Source organism: Ixodes scapularis, unplaced genomic scaffold (assembly GCF_016920785.2).
Source record: "Ixodes scapularis isolate PalLabHiFi unplaced genomic scaffold, ASM1692078v2 PGA_scaffold4__175_contigs__length_147842914, whole genome shotgun sequence".
In the NCBI taxonomy this organism is placed as follows: domain Eukaryota; kingdom Metazoa; phylum Arthropoda; class Arachnida; order Ixodida; family Ixodidae; genus Ixodes; species Ixodes scapularis.
Genome location: NW_024609879.1, coordinates 123,084,286 through 123,109,220, shown reverse-complemented (window position 1 = coordinate 123,109,220; position 24,935 = coordinate 123,084,286). Strand labels below are relative to the sequence as shown.

At 47.8% G+C, this 24,935-nt stretch overlaps 1 protein-coding gene across 1 annotated transcript in view; it reads left to right on the top strand.

Moving 5' to 3' along the window:
- Nucleotides 1-24,935, top strand: part of LOC115309616 (ubiquitin carboxyl-terminal hydrolase 47) — a 78,164-nt gene that overhangs the window by 19,729 nt on the left and 33,500 nt on the right. The window contains exons 8-19 of the mRNA XM_029967884.4: nt 1,468-1,534; nt 4,506-4,645; nt 6,819-7,102; nt 11,807-12,068; nt 13,037-13,116; nt 14,393-14,521; nt 16,820-16,988; nt 17,707-17,811; nt 19,528-19,735; nt 20,107-20,342; nt 21,363-21,489; nt 24,045-24,122. Coding sequence (XP_029823744.2) covers nt 1,468-1,534; nt 4,506-4,645; nt 6,819-7,102; nt 11,807-12,068; nt 13,037-13,116; nt 14,393-14,521; nt 16,820-16,988; nt 17,707-17,811; nt 19,528-19,735; nt 20,107-20,342; nt 21,363-21,489; nt 24,045-24,122 — 1,885 coding nt within the window. The remainder of the gene's footprint in view (nt 1-1,467; nt 1,535-4,505; nt 4,646-6,818; nt 7,103-11,806; nt 12,069-13,036; nt 13,117-14,392; nt 14,522-16,819; nt 16,989-17,706; nt 17,812-19,527; nt 19,736-20,106; nt 20,343-21,362; nt 21,490-24,044; nt 24,123-24,935) is intronic.

Here is a 24,935-nt window from a genome sequence, read left to right as displayed (position 1 = left end):
GCCTATCGCCAGTGGCTCAGGTCAAGGTCAAAGTGACCAGCTTCCTACATCTCTTGATGGGATTCACTCCCATCACTGCTGCCATCAGTGCCAAAGAATCGCACAAAGCGAGCGAGGCTGTAGACGTCGTCGTCACAAAACCGCATGCTTGAAACACTGAAGGAAAACGAGAGTCGAATCGCGAAACGCCGAGAGAGCGAAGTCTGCGAGTGCGTGCAAGGGGACGCTGCGTGTCGGGTGAAGGACATCACCAACCCAACAAACATGGTGGCCTTCCCGAATAAAGTGGACGGGAGGGTCCCGCGCATAAATCTATTCATCCATGTAACTATTGCGCCATTTTCAGAACCAATTAAGCAAAAATATAGGAACATACATTGGTTCCAAGTGATAGAGTTATCTGACATTTCATTTGTGGTGCGTCCTAACGCCTTTAAGGAAGAAAGAATTACTTGAGGGGTGTGGCATTTCAAAAAGTGCATACATAAGAGCAGAGCTGTTTCGACAAAATCAAGCCTTAGTCTTGTTCGAATGATCCGTTGCCATCTTAAATAGTATCTCGGCGTTCTGACGTCTGCGCACGCTCTCGTGTTCCCCCGTCTCTCAGTTTCTTTGTGCATCGAAGGGTTTTGGTGAGAATCATACTTTTCCAAGTATAATAGCGACGGCTAAGCCCCGTTGAGTGCGCTTCTCTTGGACATCCGTACACTGTGGGGAAGCAATACCCCCGGAGCTCACATGCTCTCTGGTCTTTGCTTCCCCGCAGTGCACTGGTGCTCGGTGAAAAGTGCGCTCGAGGTGGCTAACTTGCCTCGATTGTGTGAGAGTATATGTTAGACAGCAGTGTCTCGACATCCCGCGTTCGTCACTTGTGTTCTTTCTTTTCTTTTTTTTTTTTTTTTTTTTTTTTTTTATTGTGAAAGCATTAATTAATTCATGGAGCGGAGCCAGCGGCATCTGTAACCGCAGAAGAAATGCCCATTTTCCGATTGGCTGAGTAAAATGGCCATTGGTGGCCGCTTCATGAGAGTGCGCGCTCAGCCGCCGCTCTCGTATCAGGTGTTGCAGGGGGGTGGGAGTGGGGGGCTGGGGCTGCGTCTGCTTCTGCTTTGGCGCCAAGGAGCATGGTGGTGCCAGAGGCATCTATATCGTCGGCGGCCACAACCTCAGCAGCAGTGAAACGTGGCCGTCCACGCCAGAACACCGCAGACGAACTGAGGAGGCGGAAGAACAGCATTCATGCTTTCGCATTCACAACTCATAAGAAGTGCTTAGATGTCCTCAAAATATTTTCGTAACAACTGGGGGGCTGGAGGCCTTGGGCCCCGGGTACCAGGCATCCCAGTCACATAGCCTCCCCTCTGTACCCTCCCCTTCTCCTCCTCAAGAGCTGCGCTCTAATTTCGCATTGCGGAGATTTGTAAACATCTTTCATTTTTTTTTTCATTTCTTTTTTTGCATCGGCAGACTTCCTCGAGGCCAGCCATTGGAACAACCGACCTCACAACAAGTTTTGGATGGGACAGCAGTGAAGGTGAGCCGAAGCTAACCAACACTGTACCATGATTACTACAGTCGTGTGGTGCTGTGGACGTTAGAATCGTACGTGCCTGGGAGATTTTGTTACAACCAGTCAAGCCCGCTTATACGGAAAGGCGCAGAAATCGTAAAATAGTTCAACGTAGCAAAAATGCAATATACAAAACGAAGCAAAAAAAACTCGCGTAAGGCCAATGCAGCCGACGCGGTCTCGAGCCACCTCTAAGCTTTTGCCAGCGTGCACTTCACAACTGATTGGAACACTTTCTTGAAAAAATGGTCATTCATTAAAGCGAGAAAAAAAAAATAAATAAATAAATAAACTTTGTAACTTTAGCTTGTTTCTTTGAACTCGTTACATACCTGGCGTTGGCCCGCTCCACGGCATCTAGACGGTTGACAAGCACAAATCCGCCGCCCTCGATGGCACCGCAGTAGCGGCGTAGCAGGGCCACGGTGCAGCGACGGCTTCGCTCCAGCTCGGAAGTGATACAGAGTCCTCAGCGTCTGTGGGACTTGGTCAACACTACCTAGACAGAAGGCCTCCACACGCGTCATCATAGTCAGATCGATCGAGGCGAGAGATTGGGCACGAGTGCTGTGTCAGTGTTCGGCTGCGGCTCGTGGCCAATCAGCGCGTCAAAGGTCGGGCTCGGGTCCAATAGCCGACCGAGCACGATCCGACTGTGATGACGTTTCATAGAGGAAGAGAAACCATGCGGAGGCCTTCTGTCTAGGTGGTGTTGACTTGGTTCGCTGCTTGCAACAGTCCGCTCCTAAAGAGGCTTGACGGTGTGAGAAAACGAACGTCGTCGTCACCGACATTCGTTTCTTCGTGCCGGCAGCGATCGCGACGGGGTAGAGACAAGCGAAACTAAGGCACCATAGCGAAACAACACGAACACAACAAAGTGACGAAATCGACAAGTGCGGGCAACAGGTGGCGCGGGCATGTGGATTGGCGACACCGCAGCGTCCCGCACACCGCTTCCAGATCCAACGGCACGCGCGCATGTGCCGCTGGTCGAGCGTTTTGGAGTTGCAAGCGCCCGCCGCACCACCGTCATGCGCCGATGCATTGCGGGCAAGCCTGTTGCATGCCTTTGGAGCACGCACGAACCGGTGTGAGAAAGTTTGATACGTCCATTATGAGCCCAATCACATTCGATATAAAAAGTTTCAAATGCTTAAAATCTTTATCAAAATTCGATGAAGGTTCGACATAGGCAACAATTCGACATACTTAGTGAAGAAAGGTAAAAAACACAGGCGAGCTGGTAAATGGTATCCATAATAACCCTGAGACGAAGGAAAAATAAAAAAACGGGCAGTACAGCGAAGTCTCTATAAAGACTTCGTTGTACTGTCCGTTTTTTTATTTTTCCTTTGTCTCAAGGTTATTATGGATACAATTCGACATACCCGTGTTCAATCTTGTCGGGTTTGACTGTACACCTCCGGTTAACTTTTTCAGCGACACAGTGCAAGGTGCCGGACTTCTTAAATGCGATAACATTTCCTCAGACGGCCTCTACCCCCCTCTCCCAGAAAAATTCAGATGTGCAATGTGAAATGCGCGCACACGTACGGGAGAGTGACGGGCGGATAAATTGAGAAGAAAGGAAATTCCAAATGTCCCCCAAAAAAATTTAACCGAGGACCCCAAGGTCTTGAGATTAACACTTGACCACTGCCAAGGGAGAGACTGAATTATCAGAAATCTGTGTAAATATGATGCAAGATAAATTAATGATTTGCCATATGAATGGCTGCACATGCAAAGCAGATATTTTGTTTCCTCTACTTAGGCAGTAGCGATAAGCAGGTATGCCACACACGAAACATTTGCAATACGCAAGACAAGTTTATTTATCTTCCAAAAAAGTTGTTGTGAACTGTTCAGACAGCACTTGACAACTCAAAACAAAATTAAGTTTTTTCATAAGGCCAAAAAGTTTATTGTCGACTCTGAGACATGAGAGATGAAAACGGGCACCGCGCGGCAGTTTTCGCAACATGTGACGAGGACGCCGTGACGTGGACCCTGGTGCCACGTCACAGCTTCCGCGCAAGTTGTTGTGGCAATTTCCGCTTAGTGCCCATCCTCAAGCTCGTGTGTGCCCTGCTTGAGCCCCGTTAAGTTTGCTTTTTACCGAGCACCGCAGAGAAGAAACACCTGCAGAAGCAAGCTCCGCTGACTTCTCTGCATTGCACCGGTGCTCGGAAAGAAGCGCACTCAGTATGTCTGCCAGAACGGAAAGTATGAATTGCATGAAAACACCGTTCGAATTAAATGCCTATGAATACATTAAAAAACATGGCGGGACAACCAACATTTTGAAATTTGTTTGAATTAACCAGAAGTATGAAATATCAGAGTTTCAATTATCGCGAGACTACTGTATGTGCTGTTCCCCTCATTGCACATATGTGTGGGTCACGTTTCGAGCCTCGCAAGGGGAAGGAGCGGGTCAAAAAGGAGATTGCTCTACAGAAGTGGAAATGCGACGATTACGACAACCTTTGCTGAACGAAAATGTGTGGACATTTTATTGGAGCGAAAAGAACTGCATAAGCATAGCCCGTCTCTTCGAACTCGTTGCATACCTGGTATCAGCCCGCTCCCCGGTGCCTAAACCTTCGACGAGCACAAATCCACACCTTCAACAAGGTTCTCCCCAACTTAATCAGCAGAATACGGCGGAAGGTTGAGGCACAAACAAGCTGGTGAAGATTAGATGTGACACAACCCCGAGACTGCAGGTAAGGTTACCTGCAGTCTTGGGGTTGTCTTACACGTAGGAACGTAGCCTTTGTACAATACAAGTGACGTATCTTGACGTAGTCTGGAGCAAAGCACCGCGGAAACACGGTCCCTTTTATTGGTCTTTTTGCTTCGTCACGCCTATTGCAATGCTGCCTGCTAGCAGTGTAGGTAACTTGCCTTTGTCTGCGTTGTTGCGCAGCATGGCAGCAGCATGACGTGCAGGAGTTGTGCCGGGTCATGTTTGACGCCCTGGAACACAAGTTCAAGAAGACGAACCAGGCCAACCTCATCTGCCAGCTTTACGAGGGCAAACTGAAGGACTACGTCCAGTGCTTGGAGGTGGGTCGCCCAGTGGGGGGGAATCCTGGGGGGACTGTCTGGACTAAAATGCTGACTGAACTAGAAAACTGCCCAGCAGAAAGTGCACAAGCTAGAAACTCTTTCAACTTGTCTAACCCAATAACTGACCAAACTAGAGACCCTACTAACTTGTCTCACCCAGGAAACTGTCCTAACTTGTCTAACCTGAGAAACTGTCCAAAGTCTAAAATTCCAATAATAGAACCGTTAAAAGTGGAACTTTCTAAACTAAAAAACTGTGCAAACTGGATTTTTTTTTTCTTTTTTTCAAACTGGAAAACTATACTGAAAACATTTTAAACTGTCCGAATTAAAAAAAAAAAAAAAAAAAGCTTTTGAAAGTGGAGCTGTTGAATCTAAGAAACTGTCCAAGCTTGAAAACTGCCTACGCTAGAAACTGTTCTAATTTGTCTAACCCGGGAAACTGTCCAAACATGAAAATTGCCCCAACTAGAAACTGTCCCAACTTGTCTAGCCCGAGAAACTGTCCAAATTGGAAAATTCCAGCGAGAAAACTGTTGAAAACTGGGACTTTGTTCAAACTAAAAACTCTCAACCAGTTTTTTTGTTTTTTTTAGCGGGAAAATTTTAAATTGGGAAAATTTAAAACTTTGAAATAAAACAAAAACGCGATATCGAGGCCTATAGACTCCCGCTCGTTCCCAAGCCATGCAAGCGTGCCTTGCGTGGCCTTGTCAATAGCGCGTCTGGCTCACAAACTAAGGGACGTGGGTTTGAATCCCGGCCAAAATTCTCCCCATTTTTCTTTAAAGGGCAACTCCGCTTCAACTTTGTTTAAAAAAAACCAACAAAAAAACAATGTAGTCCTCCTCAGTGTCACCAAGGAACACCACACGTGAAATATTAAGACGTAGTTCTGTCTTAATTTTTCTTAAATGGCCCGGCAAGCTTCGCAAAGTGCCAAGTTACCGAAGTCGGCTGACTCTAACGGGCAAATGGAGACGCAGCCAACAGCGCAGTCAAGGGTACGGCACGTGCGTAGCCAACATTGAGCTAAACGTCATCACCGTTGCCCTTTTTTGTTTGTTTTTACTTCTCCCGGCAAGTGTAACAGCTGACGTCAGCAACGTTTAATCTCGGCACTCAGTGGTTTTCACTTGATTGTCGTGATGCGCCTGTGCAGCACACTTCTTGGGAGCAGTCCGGCTGTCCCGCCATTACCGCCATCTCCCGTGCCACAATTGCCGTCGTCGTCGTCGTCGTCTCATCGTTTGTGATTATTGTCTCTCGGAATTTCGTTCAGACTGTAGAAACTACTACGTACGCAGACTTACGCCGCAGTTGTGCAGACGTCGTCAAACGTCGTTGACACCAAAACGTAATGAAGAGGGCAGTGCAGACGACACTTGCGCCTGGCACACCCCCAGCCTATATCCTGCCCTTCGTTGCGTAGAAGATCGTGTGACATCTCGTGCCACGTGATAGCCATGTTCTTGGTGGCCTGAGGTCAATGTTGCCAGACAGAGCCAAAGTTTCGGTTTAGATTTCTGCTCGTGTTTAAAGTAAGATTTAACAATATATATACTTTTTTTGCGAAGCAAATAACCTAGTGTTTTTTATTTTTTTTTAATGTGAAATCACTGATTATCCAGAATCTCTGGAATTGAGCGGAGTTGCCTTTTAAGGCAAATCAGTGACTTTATAGAGTGAAATTATTTAAGACATGCGGCGACCTTTAATTCGCATTTCATGTCATGTTTTTTTATTCACTTCCATTCCACACGCGATGCCACGTTCCACATGAACTTTGCGGGTTTGACATTCCTACGCAAGGTGATGTGGCTGTGATGGGGCGGGATTTTCGCGGCACGCCACCCACGACGACAAATTTTCTGCCACGCCACCAATTTCTGCGACACAAGCTTCCTAATGCTATCGCTTGAAAACTGCCGAAGCTAGAAACTCTCTAAACTTGTCTAACTCAGGACACTGTCCAAACTAGCAACTTTCCGAAGTGGAAAATTTTAGGTAGAAAACTCTTGAAAGTGGAACCGTCTAAACTGGAAAACTGTTCAATCTATAAACTGTTTTTTTTTTTTTTTAATGTTTCTTCAAACTGTAAAGTTGTTTAAAGTGCGAAAGGGACTGGACAGAGTGCAAGCACTCCCACACCGTCTCCCCGCATCCGCAGTGCGGTTCGGAGAGCGCACGGGAGGACACCTTCCTGGACGTCCCGCTGGTGGTGCGCCCCTTCGGGTCGAGCCAGGCGTACGGCAGCGTGGAGGAGGCCCTGCGTGCTTTCGTGACCCCGGAGACCCTAGAGGGGTCGAACCAGTACTCGTGCGACAAGTGCGGCAAGAAGTGCGACGCCCACAAGGGCCTCAAGTTCGTCCGCTTCCCCTACCTGCTCACCCTGCAGCTCAAGCGCTTCGACTTTGACCCCGTCACCATGCACCGCATCAAGCTCAACGACAAGTGAGTTCGAAAGTGGCCGCGTCTAGTTAATCTGGACACCACCGTAGCCTCCCCCACTCTCCTTTTAAAATCGTCCGTCGTGTGAGCTGTTCATAATAACGAGACCAAAATGCACATATTTGCCCCGTTTGTGCCTGGAAATATTTTCACCTTACCGCGAAAGATAACTCACTCCTAATTTTGACATGATTTCCTGTTGTTTTTAAGAACACCGAAAGATAGTTTATTTTTAGTAACTGTAAAGGCCTGTTCAATGGTGACCTCGGCCAAAATGAGGGTTGGTTACCTATGGCGGGAGATAAGCAAACATTGCTGACTGGGAAGGGTCTATGCTCCATTGCCCTCGATGTGAAAACGAGCTTGGCAGATCACAAAATTCAAAAATAGAATTTTTCTTTCTTTGATTACACATTGAAAGTTAGCTTACTCTTCATTTTTACCCGATTTGCTCTCGCTTTTAGGTGGGCTATCTCTCGGGACGTTACGGGATATGGAGGGGTATCTCTGTTAACAAGATCTGTACTAGCGACACTCATCCCTTCCTCTGCAAGTGCCCACTCTTCTGGAGATCGCATAAAGTTCACATCAGGCGCTCATTTCCTCGAAAGTGTCGTAAATGGACAAACTATTTCCACATTTGCTGCTCCTGCTGGAGTTTACAAATGAAAGGAAGAAGCACAGAAACCCACTGCCTCTTTTGTTGGGGGTTCAAAATTCTACCCCTGTGTCACTCCTTCCACTTGTTTTACAGTTTTCAAAATGCACCTCTGCAAAAAAGAAATATAAATGAATAAATGCTTTTGGCCGTTGTTGTGCAATCGTGGAGTGAGTGCATGATTAAACAACTTTTTCTTTTTTCTTTCTTGTCGCACCATTTATTTTTTGGGAAGTCTATTATATTTTCAAGCCTCCTCCAGCTTATAAAGCAGTTTTTTTTTTGTTTCTTTTTTTTTTTTTTTTTGTTTTGTGAAATTGATTTGATTTGCATTAAAGAGGGAGGGAGGAAGAGAGGAGGGAGGGACGTGACAATTGAAAGCAAAAAAAATTGTGAAAAAGTTAATTCTTGAAAACCGCTTTTTTTGATTGTATGTTCCAGAAGTTACCTCCTTTGTCATTATCAGCACCTAATTCACTGAAAAAATATGTTTAAAATATATTTACGAGGTTCCAGCAGCTTCCAAATCGTGCTAAAAACTCAAAATCGAGCCAAGCACCGAGTGATTCCCACTCGCTTTCAATTTAGAGGACGGCCATCGTCTCGGTCTTGTTTTGAAACAGAGTTCTTTTGTCTTCTTTTTGCCGCCCTTAGAAATAGCATCCGCAACATAGTTCTGATGTTATCAACGTTTTCCCGCCTCGCAATTGCGAAGCAGTGTTTGGTCAGAGAGCCCACACAAGGAAGCGCACGACTACGATTGGTCGCGACGTTTGTTCTCCTTCCATTGCTATGGCTACCACGCCGCCGGGATGCGTCTCGCCAGTCTCGCCGCCTCGCGTCGTCTGCTTGTACCTGTGCTTTGTCGACTTCACTTCGCTTTTCGCCATCTTTTTGATTGTTTGCAGCCCTTTGTTTTTGGTAGTTTTGCATACGTTGCCCGCTTGTTCCGGGGTTGCACGAGATGTGGGGAACAAGTTAAGAGACGGTCCATGCAAGCTTCTTCGCATGGTGACCATCAAAAGCAGCCTAGCGAATTTGCGACCTATGCTTACCACGTCGCTAGCTCAGGTTGCGATGCTTCTTTCTATGCCATTGGCCGTCAACGATAAGTAAAAACAACAGCGGAACAAAAAAAAAGATTATGCAAGGACACTTCCAGCTATTCCGCAGGTAAAGCCACTTCACGAGGCACAATCCTGCGTGTGATTTTCATGATTTTCGGTTGCAACGTTGCTCGCTCCAGGAAAAACAAATGAATAAAAGCCATGGAAGGGTGACTTCTGTGCATGCGTACTGTCTTCACAAGCTCTTCGTCGCACGAGAACGAAAATCGCAAGCAGAATCGCACCACGTAAAACGGTCTCAATGCTGGAAATGTGTGTGCAACTTTGAAATGAAATTTGATGAGTCAGGATATGACCAACAACGTAAAATTCAATGTAGCGTAAAAACTTTTTTGAAAGGAAATTAATTGAAAGGGCTCTGTCATGCCCTGGGGTGCCTATCCAGGAATGCTTATAACAAATTTCTTATTCCAAATGTTTTTCTATTTCTTGAGGTTCGGGATAAAGGAAGCAAGTGAATCATACTGAAAAACTCTAATAGCCCCTTCCCCTGGCAAATGCCGAGCACTCCGCGCCAGCGGTCGTCGAGCGGTCGGCCTCCGTGAGCGATCGGTCACGTGATCCATCCCAGTGGCACGCGCTGCGGAGCAAATTGAGCGTAATGCTCCCAGCGCCACCGCTTCTAGAGCGTCTGCTCTAGCTTTTGAACAGTTGCGGCTCCCATTGCTATCTTGCTGAAAGCAAGTTCTGATCGGAACTTTATGCTTTGACAAAAAAATTGATTGTTTACTACTTGATTAACGGTGACCCCGACTTTAAGACAATTTATTTTTCCTCACAGTTATAAAAGCCCGATGAAGACAGCTAGAAGTACTTGCACGAGCCGTAGGATGCGAATAAGCAATACCAAACATGTATGCATCACTAAAAAATAGCGCAAGGACGACGGTGACGTTTACCTAACTAGCCCACCAAGTGGTTTTAATGCAAACACGTATGTCGTAAAGCGGTCGTCATCTTTGAGGGCGACTTCCATCTGCAGAGTATTTGGCGTGTTGTCTTCTAATTGTTCCAATTACATTACAGAGACCACAAAACAAACAAACGACATAGCTAGCTCTTCATCCAAATAGGCGCGCACAACGCCTTCGACGTAACGCGTTATCTTGGGCCTCTTCGCTGGCCAGGCAAACGACTCAGCAAACACTTCGCTGAGAACGTGCTGTCTCGTCGTCACTCGAGCTGGAGCTAAGCTAATATCTCCGTAGCCGTCACTGCATTTTATTAGACCTCCTGAAATTAACTGCAACGATGTCATCGCCGAGGGGAACGAAAGCCAGCACAGCAAGGGAGCCCACCCAGCAATCGAAACAAAAAACCCGCGAAACTCCTTCACTCCCCGCGAAAATGTCAATAACGAAACTGAATTGTTGCGAGAGATGACTACAGATCGTACTCCTCCGAAAAAGGCTGCATGGAGAACTACTCCAGACCGCTCGACGCGCTCCGCCACTTTTCCATGGAGCGGTTGGAGCTGCTCGGCGAGTGCCCCACTGGCTCCAGATCTACAAGCGGCAAATGGAGAGATTGCTCTCATCTCGCGAGGGGAACGAGAATCCGCTCGGCGAGCTCTCGCTATTTGCCAGGGGAAGGGGCTATAATTTAAAGGGCCCATGAAACGAATTTCGGGCTGGGATAAATCAATTTAGATTGGGATTTTACTAATAGCACATTGTTCAGTGGGCCAAAAGAAAAAAAAAGAAATGGAAGAAAGTCAAAAGCTTGACTTTCGGTACGAAAATTCGAAAACACAGCGGACTATTTCGTACCTCCTTCTCTTCGTAAGCTCTCTGCCTTTTCACTGTGATACGTCCGCGATCCCCGCAGCGCGTCACCGGGTCCAAACCAAGTCACACAACATCGGACCTCACTTATTCCCTTCACCCCTAAGCTGACATTGTGGTGGAAGCTACGCACTTGCCGGTCCAGTCAGCCGCCTCCCTTTCATCACCTGACCTCATTCTTTGCGCCAGATATGCGCGAGAGAGCGTCATCACGTGGCAAAAGCGTGGCTGGCCCAACGAGCACGTAGTTTCTACAGCACTGTCAGCTTCGGTGTGAATGAAGTGGGGAAAGCAACTTTTGTCTGAATGTTGAGCGACGGGCTAATCTTCTAAGGGGACAATGGCTATGTCCGGGTACACAAACGAGAGCCCGAGCAAGAGGGGAGTCCCCCCTTTCCGTCGTCTTGAACTGTTTGGTAGAATGCGCGATTTATGAGCTGAGGAGGAAAGCTAAACAGGAAAAAGTTGGAAAATTGTTTCATGACTCCTTTAAGAACCCATGGGCAGAGCTTTATGAAACGTAGCAGTTACTCTTATATATGTGCTATGAATGTACCCTGAATATTTCATACATATAGCTCTAGAAATAAAGATTAGGCTCAATGCCAGCCTTCCCCCTTAATTTTACCCTGTTCAAAGGTCCTTGCAGAAAGCCTATACATTTCTATGGAAAATATACTCATTATTTCAGTCGTGGAATGAAAAATATTGGTTAATTCGATCTACAGAGAACCAGCGGTGGGCAAATTCAAAGCATGATTCGCCGTGCATCATGCACAAAAACAGGACTTCCTTTTTTCCCAATTGCGCGGTGGGCAAGTTTACGTCGTCAAACGTAAACTTACGTCGGCAAAAACACCCGTTTTCAAATTTTGAAGCGCATGACGAATTTCAAAGGGTGAAAAGGAGAGCACATATTCAGATATGGGACAACTAATTGAGCCATTGAGAGACGGGACAACAAAAAGCAACCATTGCCGGCACGCATAACCGAAACAAACATTGCAACACTGCTGTAGTAAGCACCAGCCAGCGGTCACCGCTGCTGTCACCGCTCCGAACGCACGACGTTTGACGCGCCATCTCTGCGCGACGTAGAATTGTGCTCGATCGTTGCGCCTCTTCTATGTCGGCCCAGGGTCGCCTTCCCGGAGATCCTGGACCTGAACCAGTTCGTGCGCTTGGACAGCACCTCGGAAAACGTGTGCGACGACACGGACACGACAGACAGCGGCTCGGCGCTGGACGAGGAGGTGCCGGCCAACTCGGCGGCAGCCGCCGGCGCGAGGACGACCAACGGGCCGTGCGAGGACACGGGCAGCGACGACGAGGGCATCGACATGGGGGGCATGGAGACTGCCGCGGCGAACTCTCGCAACTGCCGGCGGGCCATCGAGAAGGCAAGCGCCACCAATTTCGGCCGCAAGAAGCGCCAGATTCGCTTTGGTCGTTTTGCGCGACTGCGAGCGAGGTGAAAACATAATTGGCGGTTTCTTGGACATTTCTCGAAGGTGTTCTAAATTCTTAGCATTTATGCTTTGGCGGCCACCTTTTGCAAACGAAGGTGGCCACTAGGGGGCGCGGTGTCACATGAAATCACGACATTTCTTGACGTCGTACACGCGACATCATAGTGTCACGTGTCGAAGAGTGTAACAGTGTCATGTGACATCATAGTGCTGCCTGACATCATAATGTGACTCTGTCATGTGACATTGTTGCGTCTAGTTTCTTTACGTGTGTCATGGTGTCGTCTGACGTTGTGGTATCACATAGAGTCACGGAAACTCTGTACTGCTATGCATTTAGATTGAGGTCACCATGTCACGTGACACTGTGAAGTCATCGAGGCTACATGTAGGGACAGGAAATTCCTAAAGGCCCGTTCACACACTTGCGTTTGCTTAGGACCGAGCTGTCAGGGTTTCTTATGATCGGAGGATGGCGCCATTTGTCAGGTGACTTCAGAACTGCATTACACTAGAGTGGAGATTTTGCCATATCAGCGAGATCAAATGTGCGGACCATTTATGAAAGACGGTCATTCACGACGTTGTGAAAAGCATTTGCAAGCCGAAAAAGAATGATGCGCGAGAAAAATATAGGAAGATGCGTATTGCTGACATATTTAATAAACCTTTAGACGAAAATATTTTATAAGATTTGACCTGTGAAATCAATTTGCCTGAAACTTGTTGCAAAACAGCTATTGTGTTTTTTTTAATCGGTTTCTTTTTGCAAATTGTGAAGCTGCCACAAAACAATTGCGGGACTCCCCTTTTAAAGATGCCGGTAAAGTTGGGTTGTCCGTAACGCCGCCGTATCTGGCAGTCGCGGGCCATTATCGACCGTCGCTCTTGCCTTGCAGGGTCCCTACGTGTACGAGCTGTTTTCCATCATGGTGCACTCCGGCAGTGCCAACGGCGGCCATTACTACGCCTACGTCAAGTGAGTCGCCTACCCCCCCGATTCTCTTTCAACGAAGGGCTTTGCAATTTTGCGTTTAAAGTCTAAAGCCACGACGATTTGCCCCTACTTACGCACGTAGCAAGTGGACTCACCGGTCTTCTTTGTGAACAGAGACGTGGTACACCGCCAGCGAAGTCCAGTACGGTTGCCGACTAATTTTTTGGACGACGATAGTTCGAGCTTGTTCTATATTTCGGGCCCAACGGAGGAATTGCTGCCTACCCAACACAAAGGGTGCACATTCATGACCGATGTTTCAGACAGCTTGAAGTCTAAAAGTTCAGTTTTTTGGACAAGATCATCGCAAGCGATCGGCGGGAAACAGCCCCGTGAAGCCGCCATTTTAGATTCTGTATTGGCTGCACATGGATTGGCTTGGTTTGTCTGCGCCACTTGAGTGCGGCCAAGTCCTACTGTTAATGGCGCATGCTACGACTTTTTTTCTCTCTAGCTGCACGTCATTATCATCGCCATTGTTACCATTTTGCTTTGTTTGTTTGCTTTGTTCGTGGTCTTGCGCCTCTCATCTTGTCTCGATGAATCGTGTTTTCGGACTGCGCTGGCTTGGACGTCATGGCCCAATCTGTTCTTTCGTTGCCACGAATATTTGCTAAGAAGCGCGGAAAGTACTCGATCACAACTCTAGAACAGAAGGCAGTGATTTTCAAGCTATAAGAAAGTGTCCAAACGCAAGTGGAGACACTATTCACGGCTTTTTTCAGCCCGCTTAGGTGTAATACAGGCAAGTTTTATAATCTGCTAATTTTTCCGACTGCTCTTTTATTTGGGTGCTTTTTCGGTCCCTGCAAAGTCCGAAAAATTGGTTGGCGACAGTATTAACCAGCCGAGGAATTCTCAAACTTTTCTATCTCGGCATTGATGCAGTAAGGCAGTGCGAAATTCTATGGCCCTTGTAAACAATAAAGCACGTACTAAGCCTTTTGCCTATAGTTGTGCATCAATGAACGGTTCAGATCTGCTAAAATAGCGCTTAAACTTGAAAAACATCGCATTTATAAGCAGGGATGGTTGAGGAAATTCGTGAGTTTGGGGAACCGACAAGGAAACTCTGGAGAACTCCCGGCTCCCTAGGAACTCAGTCTGAGAACTCGTGTACTAAAACCGAACCAACTAACCGGAGCGGCACACGAACGTTGTCGAGACGAATTCTAACGCTCTCCGTCGTCTCCGAAGGTTGTTTTGAGTGCTCGGTGGTCGGGAGTGACGGGCTGGCGGGGGCGGCTTCGTGGCGCAGGTCTTTCACGGAGAACCAGTGGTTCTGCTTCAACGATGCCCAAGTGTCGAGGGTCTCCTACGAGGAGATAAGGAAGACCTACGGCGGAGGCCCCAGCAGAAGCGGATACTACATCAGCGCCTACTCAAGGTGGGCACGGCCTCTCATGCCAGCTTTGCGTCTGTCCGAACCGGAGCCTGTTCGACACCGCCTGTAGCTGCGCTTAAGGTCATCACGGTACGATGGCGCCAACTTGGCTTGGCCCCGAGACTGGACGTCCTTCGGCGCTTTGATTGGACGCGATGCCCGACCGAACGCTGGCGCGGCTCTCGTGTCCGATTTGTATCTGTGCTTGGCCTCACTGTGGTGACGTCGGAATGCTAGCGTATGAGGTTTCGATTGTTCTATGCGGTGTTGACCTACTCATTTAAAATTGACCCTCGCGTAATGACCGAACGGGCCTCGAGGTAAATGGTGATGATGAAAACATAGGCATTGCAAGTGCTGAGCTTGCTATTAGCATGCTGAAGTTGGCTACGAGTTACAAACGGGAACTAGAACAAAGGGTTTTTGTAGTGTCGATAACTTGTAGGTATTTATATTTACGGGCATGCTTGCAATCTTGGGTCTTAAGGCGTCCTCGTACTCACTTTAAAAGCATTCTTTATGAGTTGTGAATGCGAAAGCATGTACATCATACTTGCTTACGCGTGTTGGCGCGCTGACTGGTGCTGACCTGGTACTGCGTGTTTGGCTAATGGGAGCCTGGTCGGCACGCTCTAGCCAATGGGATCGAAGCGATGTAAAAGGTGCCATGGCTAACCGGCGAATGGGAGCCGGCTTGACTTGGAGAAGGATTTTAAAGCCGTTTGGCGTGGTTTCAAAACCGATGACGTCGGCTCGCTCCATGAGGACAGTTAATGCTTTCGCATTCAAAACGCAGTCAAACTCCCTCCCCCTTCTCTCCTTCGCCGATGTAGGCTGTGGAATTTCCGGAAGAAATAATTGTAGTAAACGGTCAGAGTTCAATGTGACACATCTGTTTCTATCCAGATAGGCATCAGACCAGCCTGCAATCGTGTAGTCACCACTGCGCAGTGTGTGATAATAAAGAACACTACCCCCAAAACAAAACAAAAAAATTCTGCAAAAAAAAAAAAATTTGATTTTGAAAAATTACATATTTGTATCCACCACTATCTCGAAAGTATTCTCAGAAAGTTTCATTTGTTTACATTGCATAGTTATTTTTTATAAATTATTTTTGGTCCATTGATGCTAAAGAAAAGGTAGAAGTTCAAACCCTTTGAATGTGTTTTTTTTTTCCATTCCACATTTTGGCATAATTTTAACTCTAGGAAAACTATCGTTTGGCAGCGTGACAAAGGGGAAGGCTCATTGATTCTTTTTCTTAACTGAAATTTAATGGTCAATGCGACTGTGGCATTGTTTTTTTTTTTTTTTACTTTGCGGATATTTTTTTATAAAAGACATTAAGATTTTGTCGACAATGCATAAAAGGCAAAAAGTTTCTTTGATTTTTCAGCACAATGTTGGCATAAAATAAATTACTTTTTGGGAAATTTTGTTTTCACAGTTGCAATTTCCAGGCATTCTATGGCATATCTAGTGAATAAAAATGTTGGGTATTACATTAGCTTTCTAAATATGGTTTTCCTAAACAGTGTTGGTGTGTTTCTGATAACAACAGCTACATTGCTTTCACAATGGATGTACACAGATGAAATTATATTTTTTTTTCTGCGCTGATAAAGTCGACAATCTAGGACGAAGAAGGACGACACTTTCTTTACTCACGCACGAAAGGTGCAACTAACAACTGTCCTAGATTTTAAACTTCAGCAGCGCAGAACAAAAAATAATGAAAACCTACTATCCCAGACCCAAGCTTTATTGAACACAGATAGAACTTTGCACTGCATTCTGCCTCGCAACCTCCAGTATATAGACTCTTTCAGGCAGCTGTGCATGGGCGGCGCCATAACCGACCTTCAGTTTTTGTTCCATCTTATTCCATTTATTTCACTTCATCATTGCCACATCAGGTCAGCTTACTGCCACTTTAGGTGCTACTGTGTTCTTCTTCCCGGCATAGGCCTTTGTGGAGGTTTGTCAGCGCCTGCTTCAATGGCTCGACATGTCGGTAAGACAAGTGAAGGTCGGCAATGGCGGCTCAACCTGGCGCGGGTTTAAAGCGTCTATACTGTAAATTTCATTCATATTAAGCCCAAGATTGAAAAGTTGACCCTTTTGGGTAGTGTCCTTCCTTAAAGACACAAGGTTTGCAGTCTTCTGCATCGGCTACGTTTGTTATCTATTTTGTGAGCCAGTGTTGCCGTACGTCAAAGTAGCCCAACCTCTCGCTGTCTAAACATATAGGGGGTCTAATCTGTGAGTTTCCAACACATCCACTGTGGTTTCCCGCAGCTCCACGAACGCGTACATGCTGATGTACCGCAAGGTGGACAAGGAGTCCAATGCGGAGCCTATGAGTCCCGAGGAATTCCCGGAGCACCTCAAGGCCCTCCTGAAGAGCATGCAGGAGGCCGAGGAGCGGGAGCGGCAGCAGAAGGAGCTGGAGCGCTCCATGGTCAAGGTTGGGCGGAGCAGAACCTTGTCAATCACGCAGTCGCCTTTGTCCGAGCTCATTGTTCTATTAGCGTCTGCTCTGCCATTGTATTGTGCAGACATGTTGGAATACCACTCGATGTAGCATGCAAGGCGAGAGTCGTGTGGGCCCAGTGTAGGTTATGCGTGATTAAGAAGTGACCAAGTTGGCCTGTCAACCTGGAACCCCAGTCAAGGTCACCTGGACTGTGTCCTGTAGAATGTCCTTGACCAGTTGCCTTATGAGACGACCTACGGGAACAGGCTGTGTAACGTGGGCCCAGGGTAGGCTATGTAAGATTTGGGTGTGATCTAATGAGCTCATCCACTTCCCCCACTCAAGGTCACCTTGGAATTTGACTTTAAAGATTGACTTTGACTTTTTACCTTGTAAGATGACGTATGCGGCCACAGGATGGGGAGCAAGGACCCAGCATAGACTATTTTAGGTTTGTATTTGGCCTGTTGGGCCCATGCACCTGGGACGCCCAGTCTAGGTCACCTCTGACTGTGGCCTCGAAGACAGCTTGAACTAGTGTCACGGTCATTCTTGTCAAGGATCGTTCTTGAGATAGGTAGGAGACATTAGAAAAAAATGTCTAGGAAATTTCGCTATGCAGCTGTGGTAGGCGTTCCGAAAGTGGTGCCACCGGTCGGCAGTGGTTTTAACGCCGCCGTGCCGGCTTCCGGTCACGGGTGTCTTGCAGATCAAGCTCTTCTGCCTGATCCCCGGCCGACACACGATGCAGGAGATGAGGCTCAAGGTGCACAAGGACTCGTCCCTGGCCGAGGCAACGCAGACCGCACATCAGGTACGTTCGTCGAGTTTTCATGTACCTTCTATGGGGAGAATTGGCCGCCTCTGGCACTTTCCAAAGGCGTTTCGGATGCGTAGCATTTGGAACCCTTTCCTCGCATCTACCCAAAACAAGGGTCAGTTGCTCACAATATGTGCCACACCGAACGGATTGCCTTTGAACTGGCGCTCTGATTGGCTTCCTGTCGCTGCTGTGTCCGGTGCTCTACTTTTGTACCTGCAAACCTGGCCCCTCCCTCTTCACCTCGCTGCACTCAACGTCGTCGCTCCTGCACCACTCTGGTGATGCACAGAGTCGGCAAGCAAGAGCCTTTCTCATGCCATGTTTTCCAGACTGTAGTCCTTGTGCAGACTACCGTATTTGCACGAATATAACGCGACCACGAATATAACGCGAGGGCAGGTTTTGATGCCCTCAAAAAGAAAAAAAAATATTATTACTATTATAACGCAAGCCGAGGCCGCGTCAACTTGTCGCACTCGGGGGCATAGCAGATGTGAAAAGTCAATGGAAATAGAAGAAATATCAGTTTATGTTTTGACAGCACTCATCCTCACTGCTCAGGTCCTTCCGTTTACAATCCACTTGGCGACTACGCAGATAAGCAGCAGCACGGCAGCTGCTTGTCTGGTAGTTCCTTTTTCTTCCGTGCGAGCTCCTCGACAGCCCACAATCCAAACTAGGCACGAAGCAGGAGCACCTACACACAAACACCAGATCACTCTCCAGCAGAAACTAAACCATGCGCAGGCAGAAAAAAGACTGCTGAATCCGATACACGATCACACTTCTTGTTCTGGTCCCTCTGCATAAACAAATGCCCCGTGTTGCACGATTGCGTAAACGCGGTCGGTGGTCTTGGCTTGGCTTGTGTTGACTTGACTTGGCCCGGCTTGGCTCGGCTCGAATTGGCCAGTGCCCGCATTCCCGCATGGCGCGCACGCGCGCTGAGTTTCTGCAGCGTGCGCGCGTTGTACAAACACAAAAGCGATAAAAATGCTTTATGTTTTCTATTGTCCCCTTCACGTGGCCTAATAGCTAATAAATTTTCTCCCACACCCCAATTTATTTTCCCACCCAATCTCCTGCATTGAGCCGGAGGGATGTCTTTCTCCTCTGGCTTTCTCCAGACTTGCGCGCCTCGTGGCTGAACTCGCTTCCGAATATAACGCGAGGTGCATTTTGGAGCACGTAATTTCGAAAAAAAAACTCGCGTTATATTCGTGCAAATACGGTATGTAAGATTTTTCTTAAATGGTCTTCACCCGGTGCATCGTTGGCACGTAAAAACTTCTCGTACACAGCACACCTTGACAAATGCCTGCTGCATAAGGTCACAAAGAAGCTAGTATGATACATAAATCATCATTAACATACTCTGTCATTCACAAAATCCGTCATATCTCGTCATAATGCACAATCTTAAAAAAAAAAAAATAATAATTTTCGCATTGTCTAAACTTGTAGATAGTCCCCACCTCATAAAATTTCAGCCTTCAAACGTGCGAAGTCTGCAGACTACGATTTGGAAAATGGAGTACGCGTAGAACGCTTCGCTGCCAAGCCCACGCCGAGGAAAGCCCCCGCTCCGAGAGCTATCGCCAATTGCACGCTATATCAAGCCTACATCTCAGTCTCTGACCAGAAAGTGCCAAGTGCCGGCCCCGTAAATGCTGCGCATTTAAAGGGAATTTGCCACGTCTCCTCCAGATCATGGGCTTGGAAGGAGTGGTGCCACTGGAGCGCTGCCGTCTGGTTATGTACGACGACTGCTCGGAGTCCCTGGAGTGCTCCCTCGAGGACCAGGAGGACCAGACGATCGGCGAGATCCTCGGAGGAGTGAAGTCTACCTACCACTGCGACCTGCTGCTGGAGATACGCGGGCCGCACGAGACCTTCCAGCCCTACAAGAAAGGCGGTGAGCGAGGGCAGGTTAGCCGACGCAGGCCGGGTTTCCGGGATTGCGGTGCGGAGACGATGGGTCTCTGCGGCTGGGTTCTCATACGACGGCACCTGGGGCACGTCTCGGACTGGCATGTTACCACTAACGTTGGTAGTGGAATCTTGTTAATTCAAACTTGCGGTTGATTCAGACTAACATGTCCTGTGTGTTTTCTGAAAGGAAATTTTGGGTAATTCAAACTTTGCATTATTCGAACAGAGTTCTGGTCCCCCTCGGGCTCAAATGACCGACGTTCCACTGTATAGGATGGTATAGGACGCTAAGCAGACGGGTCGAAGTCGTGTCTCGGGCGCCGTACAAGGTGTCGCCCCGGGACGCTCTTGCAGGGACGACGGTGAAGGTGCACGTGGTGGTGCTGGAGAGCCAGGAGATTGCCCGTCCCGTGGTGGTGCGGGGACTCAAGTCGCAGACGGTGGCAGAGTTCAAGGCTCAGGTGGCGCAGCAGTTGGCCCTGCCCTCGGCCGAGATGCGCATGGTGCACCAGCGCTTCCACACCGACCTCACCCTCCTCAGCTGTCCGACCCGGCTGCTCAAGCACGAGGACTTCGGCAAGAGCAACACAGTGAGTAGCGCGCGGCTTTTTACGGCGTTGGCTGTCACGAGGACTTTCCAGCCGCTTTCGCAGCGTTGGCGTTGCCTCGTGGCGGAAAACTCTGGGGCCTTAAAGGATAACTGCAAAGATAAAAGTTTTTTTTTTTAAACAGCCTAATTGGGACAAGCACGCCAGAAACTTGGTTTAGCGCTAGTTGTTTAGCACCACTGGAGCTAAACCAGGAATGTTTCACGTAGCAGCACAATTGCAGGGCAATTTGTGACACGTTTTTTTTTTCTCCTTGAATTGTGGAACATGAGGGACAGCGCAGTGGAATCTCGCTAATTTAATAACCGTCTTACTTCGAGGATGATTTGTTTTGGTACAATGTTTTTCGACAACTAGCGCCATTCATCCAGGGTTTGGCAACAAAAACAATATTTGAAACCATTATTATTACTGTATTTACTTGCATAATGAACGCACCCTCCACAGCAGGCATCAACATTTTGACTTATTTATTTTACTTGCATAATGAACACACCTCAAATTTTCGACTCCTCGAGTCTCAAACTGTCCCCTTGTGGCAACTCAGCCAGCCACCAAGCCCATTGAGCATTGATGTCAACAAACACGCCGTCGTCTGTGGTCCGCTTTTGGACAGTGAAATCGTGAAAGGGGTTAGGCCTAAGAATGGTCGTGTTGCTCTTCTTGCTGAGTGAGTTTCACAAGGTGCTCTTCCTTTGGCAAAGCATTTTTTGGGGGGAGAATGCCATTAAAAAGATTCACAATTTATAGAGCATGGTGACTGTGGCGTGCCCACAACCAGCTGTGGGTGCACCTTCGTCTGTGGAGATGTGCCACTGTACCCTCCCGTGCCATATCGGCTGCTAAAACGATGTTTGTGCAAAGTGTGTAAATGTGAATTGTTAATCCCCAAATATGTGTCATTCTGTTGAGGGAAAAAAAATGCATTCATTATACGAGCAAACACAGTATGCATTAACAATGAGAGGTTGCCCTAGTCACGATGTCTACCCTTCCATGCAGGTGTACATAGAGTTCCTTGACCGGGAAGACGCCAAAAAGCCTTTCAAGGAGTCCCTGTTCTTCGAGATCCTCGACCGGCACGTGAACACCATCGTCATCTATGTCCACCTCCCGCCCATCGACAAAGGTGGGCCTCAAAGGTGGAGGTTGGCAATGCGCGACAACAAAAGCGGCACGCTTAGCAATGTGCCAGAACTTTCGTAGAAACTGTCGCCGAGCTGCTGTAACCTATTCCGGATTTCTCGGTTCGGTCCAACTTTTTCGTCCACACTTTACTCTGGCGCGTCGTAAAGCCGGCGGCGCCATTGCACTGAGATTGCCGTGGTTGCAAGTAGCTTTCTAGTGTGGACCATTTGGGTGTAGCAGACGAGGTCGTTGAGGACGTCCTACTGACAAATGCCGAGCATGCACCCATGTTGCCAAAAATGCTCACCTTTACTTTTGAAACGTCTGAAATATGAGCGAAGGACATAGCAAGCGCCCACCTCAGCAGGCTTCCGATGTCGCCGAGCTGACCGATGTGCTCCTCCGTGTCGGCTGCTTTTGTGAGAATCGGGTGCGAGGAAAGCTTCAAGCGCATGTTTTGATGCAAAGCAGCGAAGCTCGACGCGAAAGTGCAGGCACGAAGCAGATTTGACGAGATAGCTGCGAAGGCTTTAACGATTGGGGGTTTCTCTAGACTGCTGTGCCGCTCCCAGAGCGTTCCATTGGGTCGAACAAGAGCCTACCCTATCGTGTGACCCTGCTGCATTTCTGCTGTCGTACCTACCAAGCACCCATGCCCATATTTTTCCGATTACGATATCCAGTTTCTGGGTGGGTCCCTGCTCGGTATTTCATGGTACTTAAAGGGACCATGAAGGCAATTTATCGTTTTTTGTTTTTTTTTGTAAAGAAGGTGTTTTCGAAAGCATTGGGGTCCTGGCATGCCACACAATTGTTTCTAGAACGTTGTGACTCTTATTTCTGTACCTGCAAATAAATTTTCGAAACCGAAACAAACATTCAGATTTCTTCCCTTTTTCGCCTCTGGAAAGAGAAGTGACGTCAGGGAGCACTGTCGGCATCGGTAGCATTTAGTGCACACTCAGTGTGGTTCCCGTGGTTCGCTCTAGTGCACGGCGGTCTGTGAAGAAAACCTGGAAGAAATGGACGACTACGCCGCGCTCGGAAACGAGTTTGAGCTCCCGTTCAGCGACCTCACGCCGACTGAACGGGAGATGCTGCTAAGGACGCGGAACTCTGGATTGGCGCTTTACGAGGGCGATGCAGCAATGCTGCGCATTGCTGCATCGGTCGGCAGTTTATACAAACTAACGTCGCCCGATCGACCGCACGTCGTTAGCCGACCTTTCGCGCAACCTACTACTGCACATAAACGCGGCATGATTGGTAAGACACCAGTTCGCAGAGCGAACACGAGACGACGCACGAAACCAAAGCCAAAAGTCCGCCGCCCCCGGCGCTCGCACCTCTTTTTCTTTTTTTTCTTTTTTTGTCCATGGTTCACGGGCTTGAGGTAGCAGTGCGGGATGCGTTCCACCAGTGACAAACGGAGGGATCGCTTCAGATTATGCTTTTATACACGGTATGAAACCTATTAATTCCCAACTACAACTTCAAAATATTATCTAACGTTCAAATAAACTTTTTTCATTACATCTCACTACCGAAATCGAAACCAAGAGCGCGTCTATCGTTTGAACCAATCGCCAGACGAGGAGCCCGTTGTCGTCACGCTTCGGCGCACTTTAGTTCACCTTTCTGCCGCCTCCTCGGTGGGGTCTCAGGCATCGTTCTCGGCGCTATTATTACCGCGCCTGTTTGCTCGATTGGTGCGGCACCCAAACTTCTGTTCGGGCTAGAACTTGGTCAACAGTATCTGAGACGTGCCTGACATCCATTTCAATCGTCGAATAAAACTTCGAAACTGCCTTCATGGTCCCTTTAAGTGATGCTTGTTTTGTTGGAGTTGCAGTTCTACATATCTTGGTTGTTGTAGTTGGTAGGTATAGTCAGTTTACAGAAATAAATGAATCTGTACTACACGAGATTGACAGGTCACTACCTCAAACGCACGTATCAGCATTGCGGGGATCCCTTAATTTTACTTCACTTGAGAGAAAAAGTTTCATAAGCTCGCTCTACTGATATATTAATAAGAATAATCGGGAATTACAGATTCTGTTTTAACATATATTTGGATATAAGGCACTATATTAGGGAGTTTCTAAGTAGTTCACGATTCCGTTATTGCAGACCCTTCAGAGGCAGTCATTATTTCAGACGTCACGCTGCTTTGGTCCGGCAGCGGTGGCATCCATTTTGCAAACTCGTGCAATCGCGCTCGGCGCCTCACGAGTACAGCTTAATAAAAAATTGCTACTACCTTTTCAAAGTTCACAAGTTTTCATAAAGCAACTCTCTTCTAATGTCCACTAACATTTTGTCAGGTGTCACTGGTTAGAACAGACTGCAGTCGTAATCCACCTCAAAAGTCTGTAGTAAAAGTGTCTGTTATAATAAGTTTCTTCTGAATATTAATAGTGTAGAGGTAAGGTCGAAACAATCCTGGAGGCATTTGGATCACTGACTAGTGTATTGAACCTTTAAGATTGACTTTACCGTAGAGAAGCTCTGCCATTACTTGATTCATTTTGTATACTCCTCCGCCTTACGCAGTGCTGATGGAGAAGCAGTGCATGCCGGCCAACGGGGAGCAGCGGGTCTGCAACATAGAAGACGAGGGAGGCACAAGCGGTGAGTGGGCACGCAGTCGTCTAAAACGGTCAGGAGCGCAAAAGGGCGATCTGGACAGCCAAATTACGGTAGATGCCAAGAGTGATTTGATTGCAAGGTCTTGTACGGCAGTCTGCGCACTGTACTGCGTATGCCTTCGCCCGCAAGTTAACTGGCGTCCACGGTGGTGCAATGCCCGGGAAATGCCTTTGACTAAGGTCGGCTACGGGTCAAGAGTGAAGTGGAAACTCCTCCCAGCTCTTTCCACTTTAGCAGAGCGAGCGCTGGAGACGAGGTCACCTCCGCCCAGGCGTTTGCTCTGCTAAAGTGGAAAGAGGAGGGAGAAGCTTCCCCTGAACTCTGGACCATTCACCGACTGTGACGTGTTTACTGTGTCACTCTTTTGTACCCTCGGTGTAAGGCCGGGGACGTTGTTGTTGTGTAATGTCGCAAATAACTGCAATCCTAGTGGCGGCACGGCGACAAAGGTGGGTACGACCGACATCCGTTCTGCTTTGTTGCACGCGCAAACGGAGGAGAACACGGAGAAGGGGACGCGGACAAGCGCTACCAGATATTGATCTTTTGGGCCTCAGCACCGTGCCGAACTACAGTGTAGACCGCATATAACGTATGTCGCGGGAGTCGCGAAAATCCGCACTGTAAGCGGTACCGCACTACAACAAAAACATCAATTTTTCAGGCCAAAATACATGCCATGAGACAACTTAACCATTGTAAAAGAATTTATTTTATGTTAGATGAAAAATAAAGCTTAGTTTGAGGAAAGTCTTTATTTCACCGGACTAGTACACTTCTCTCTCAAGTGTGTCA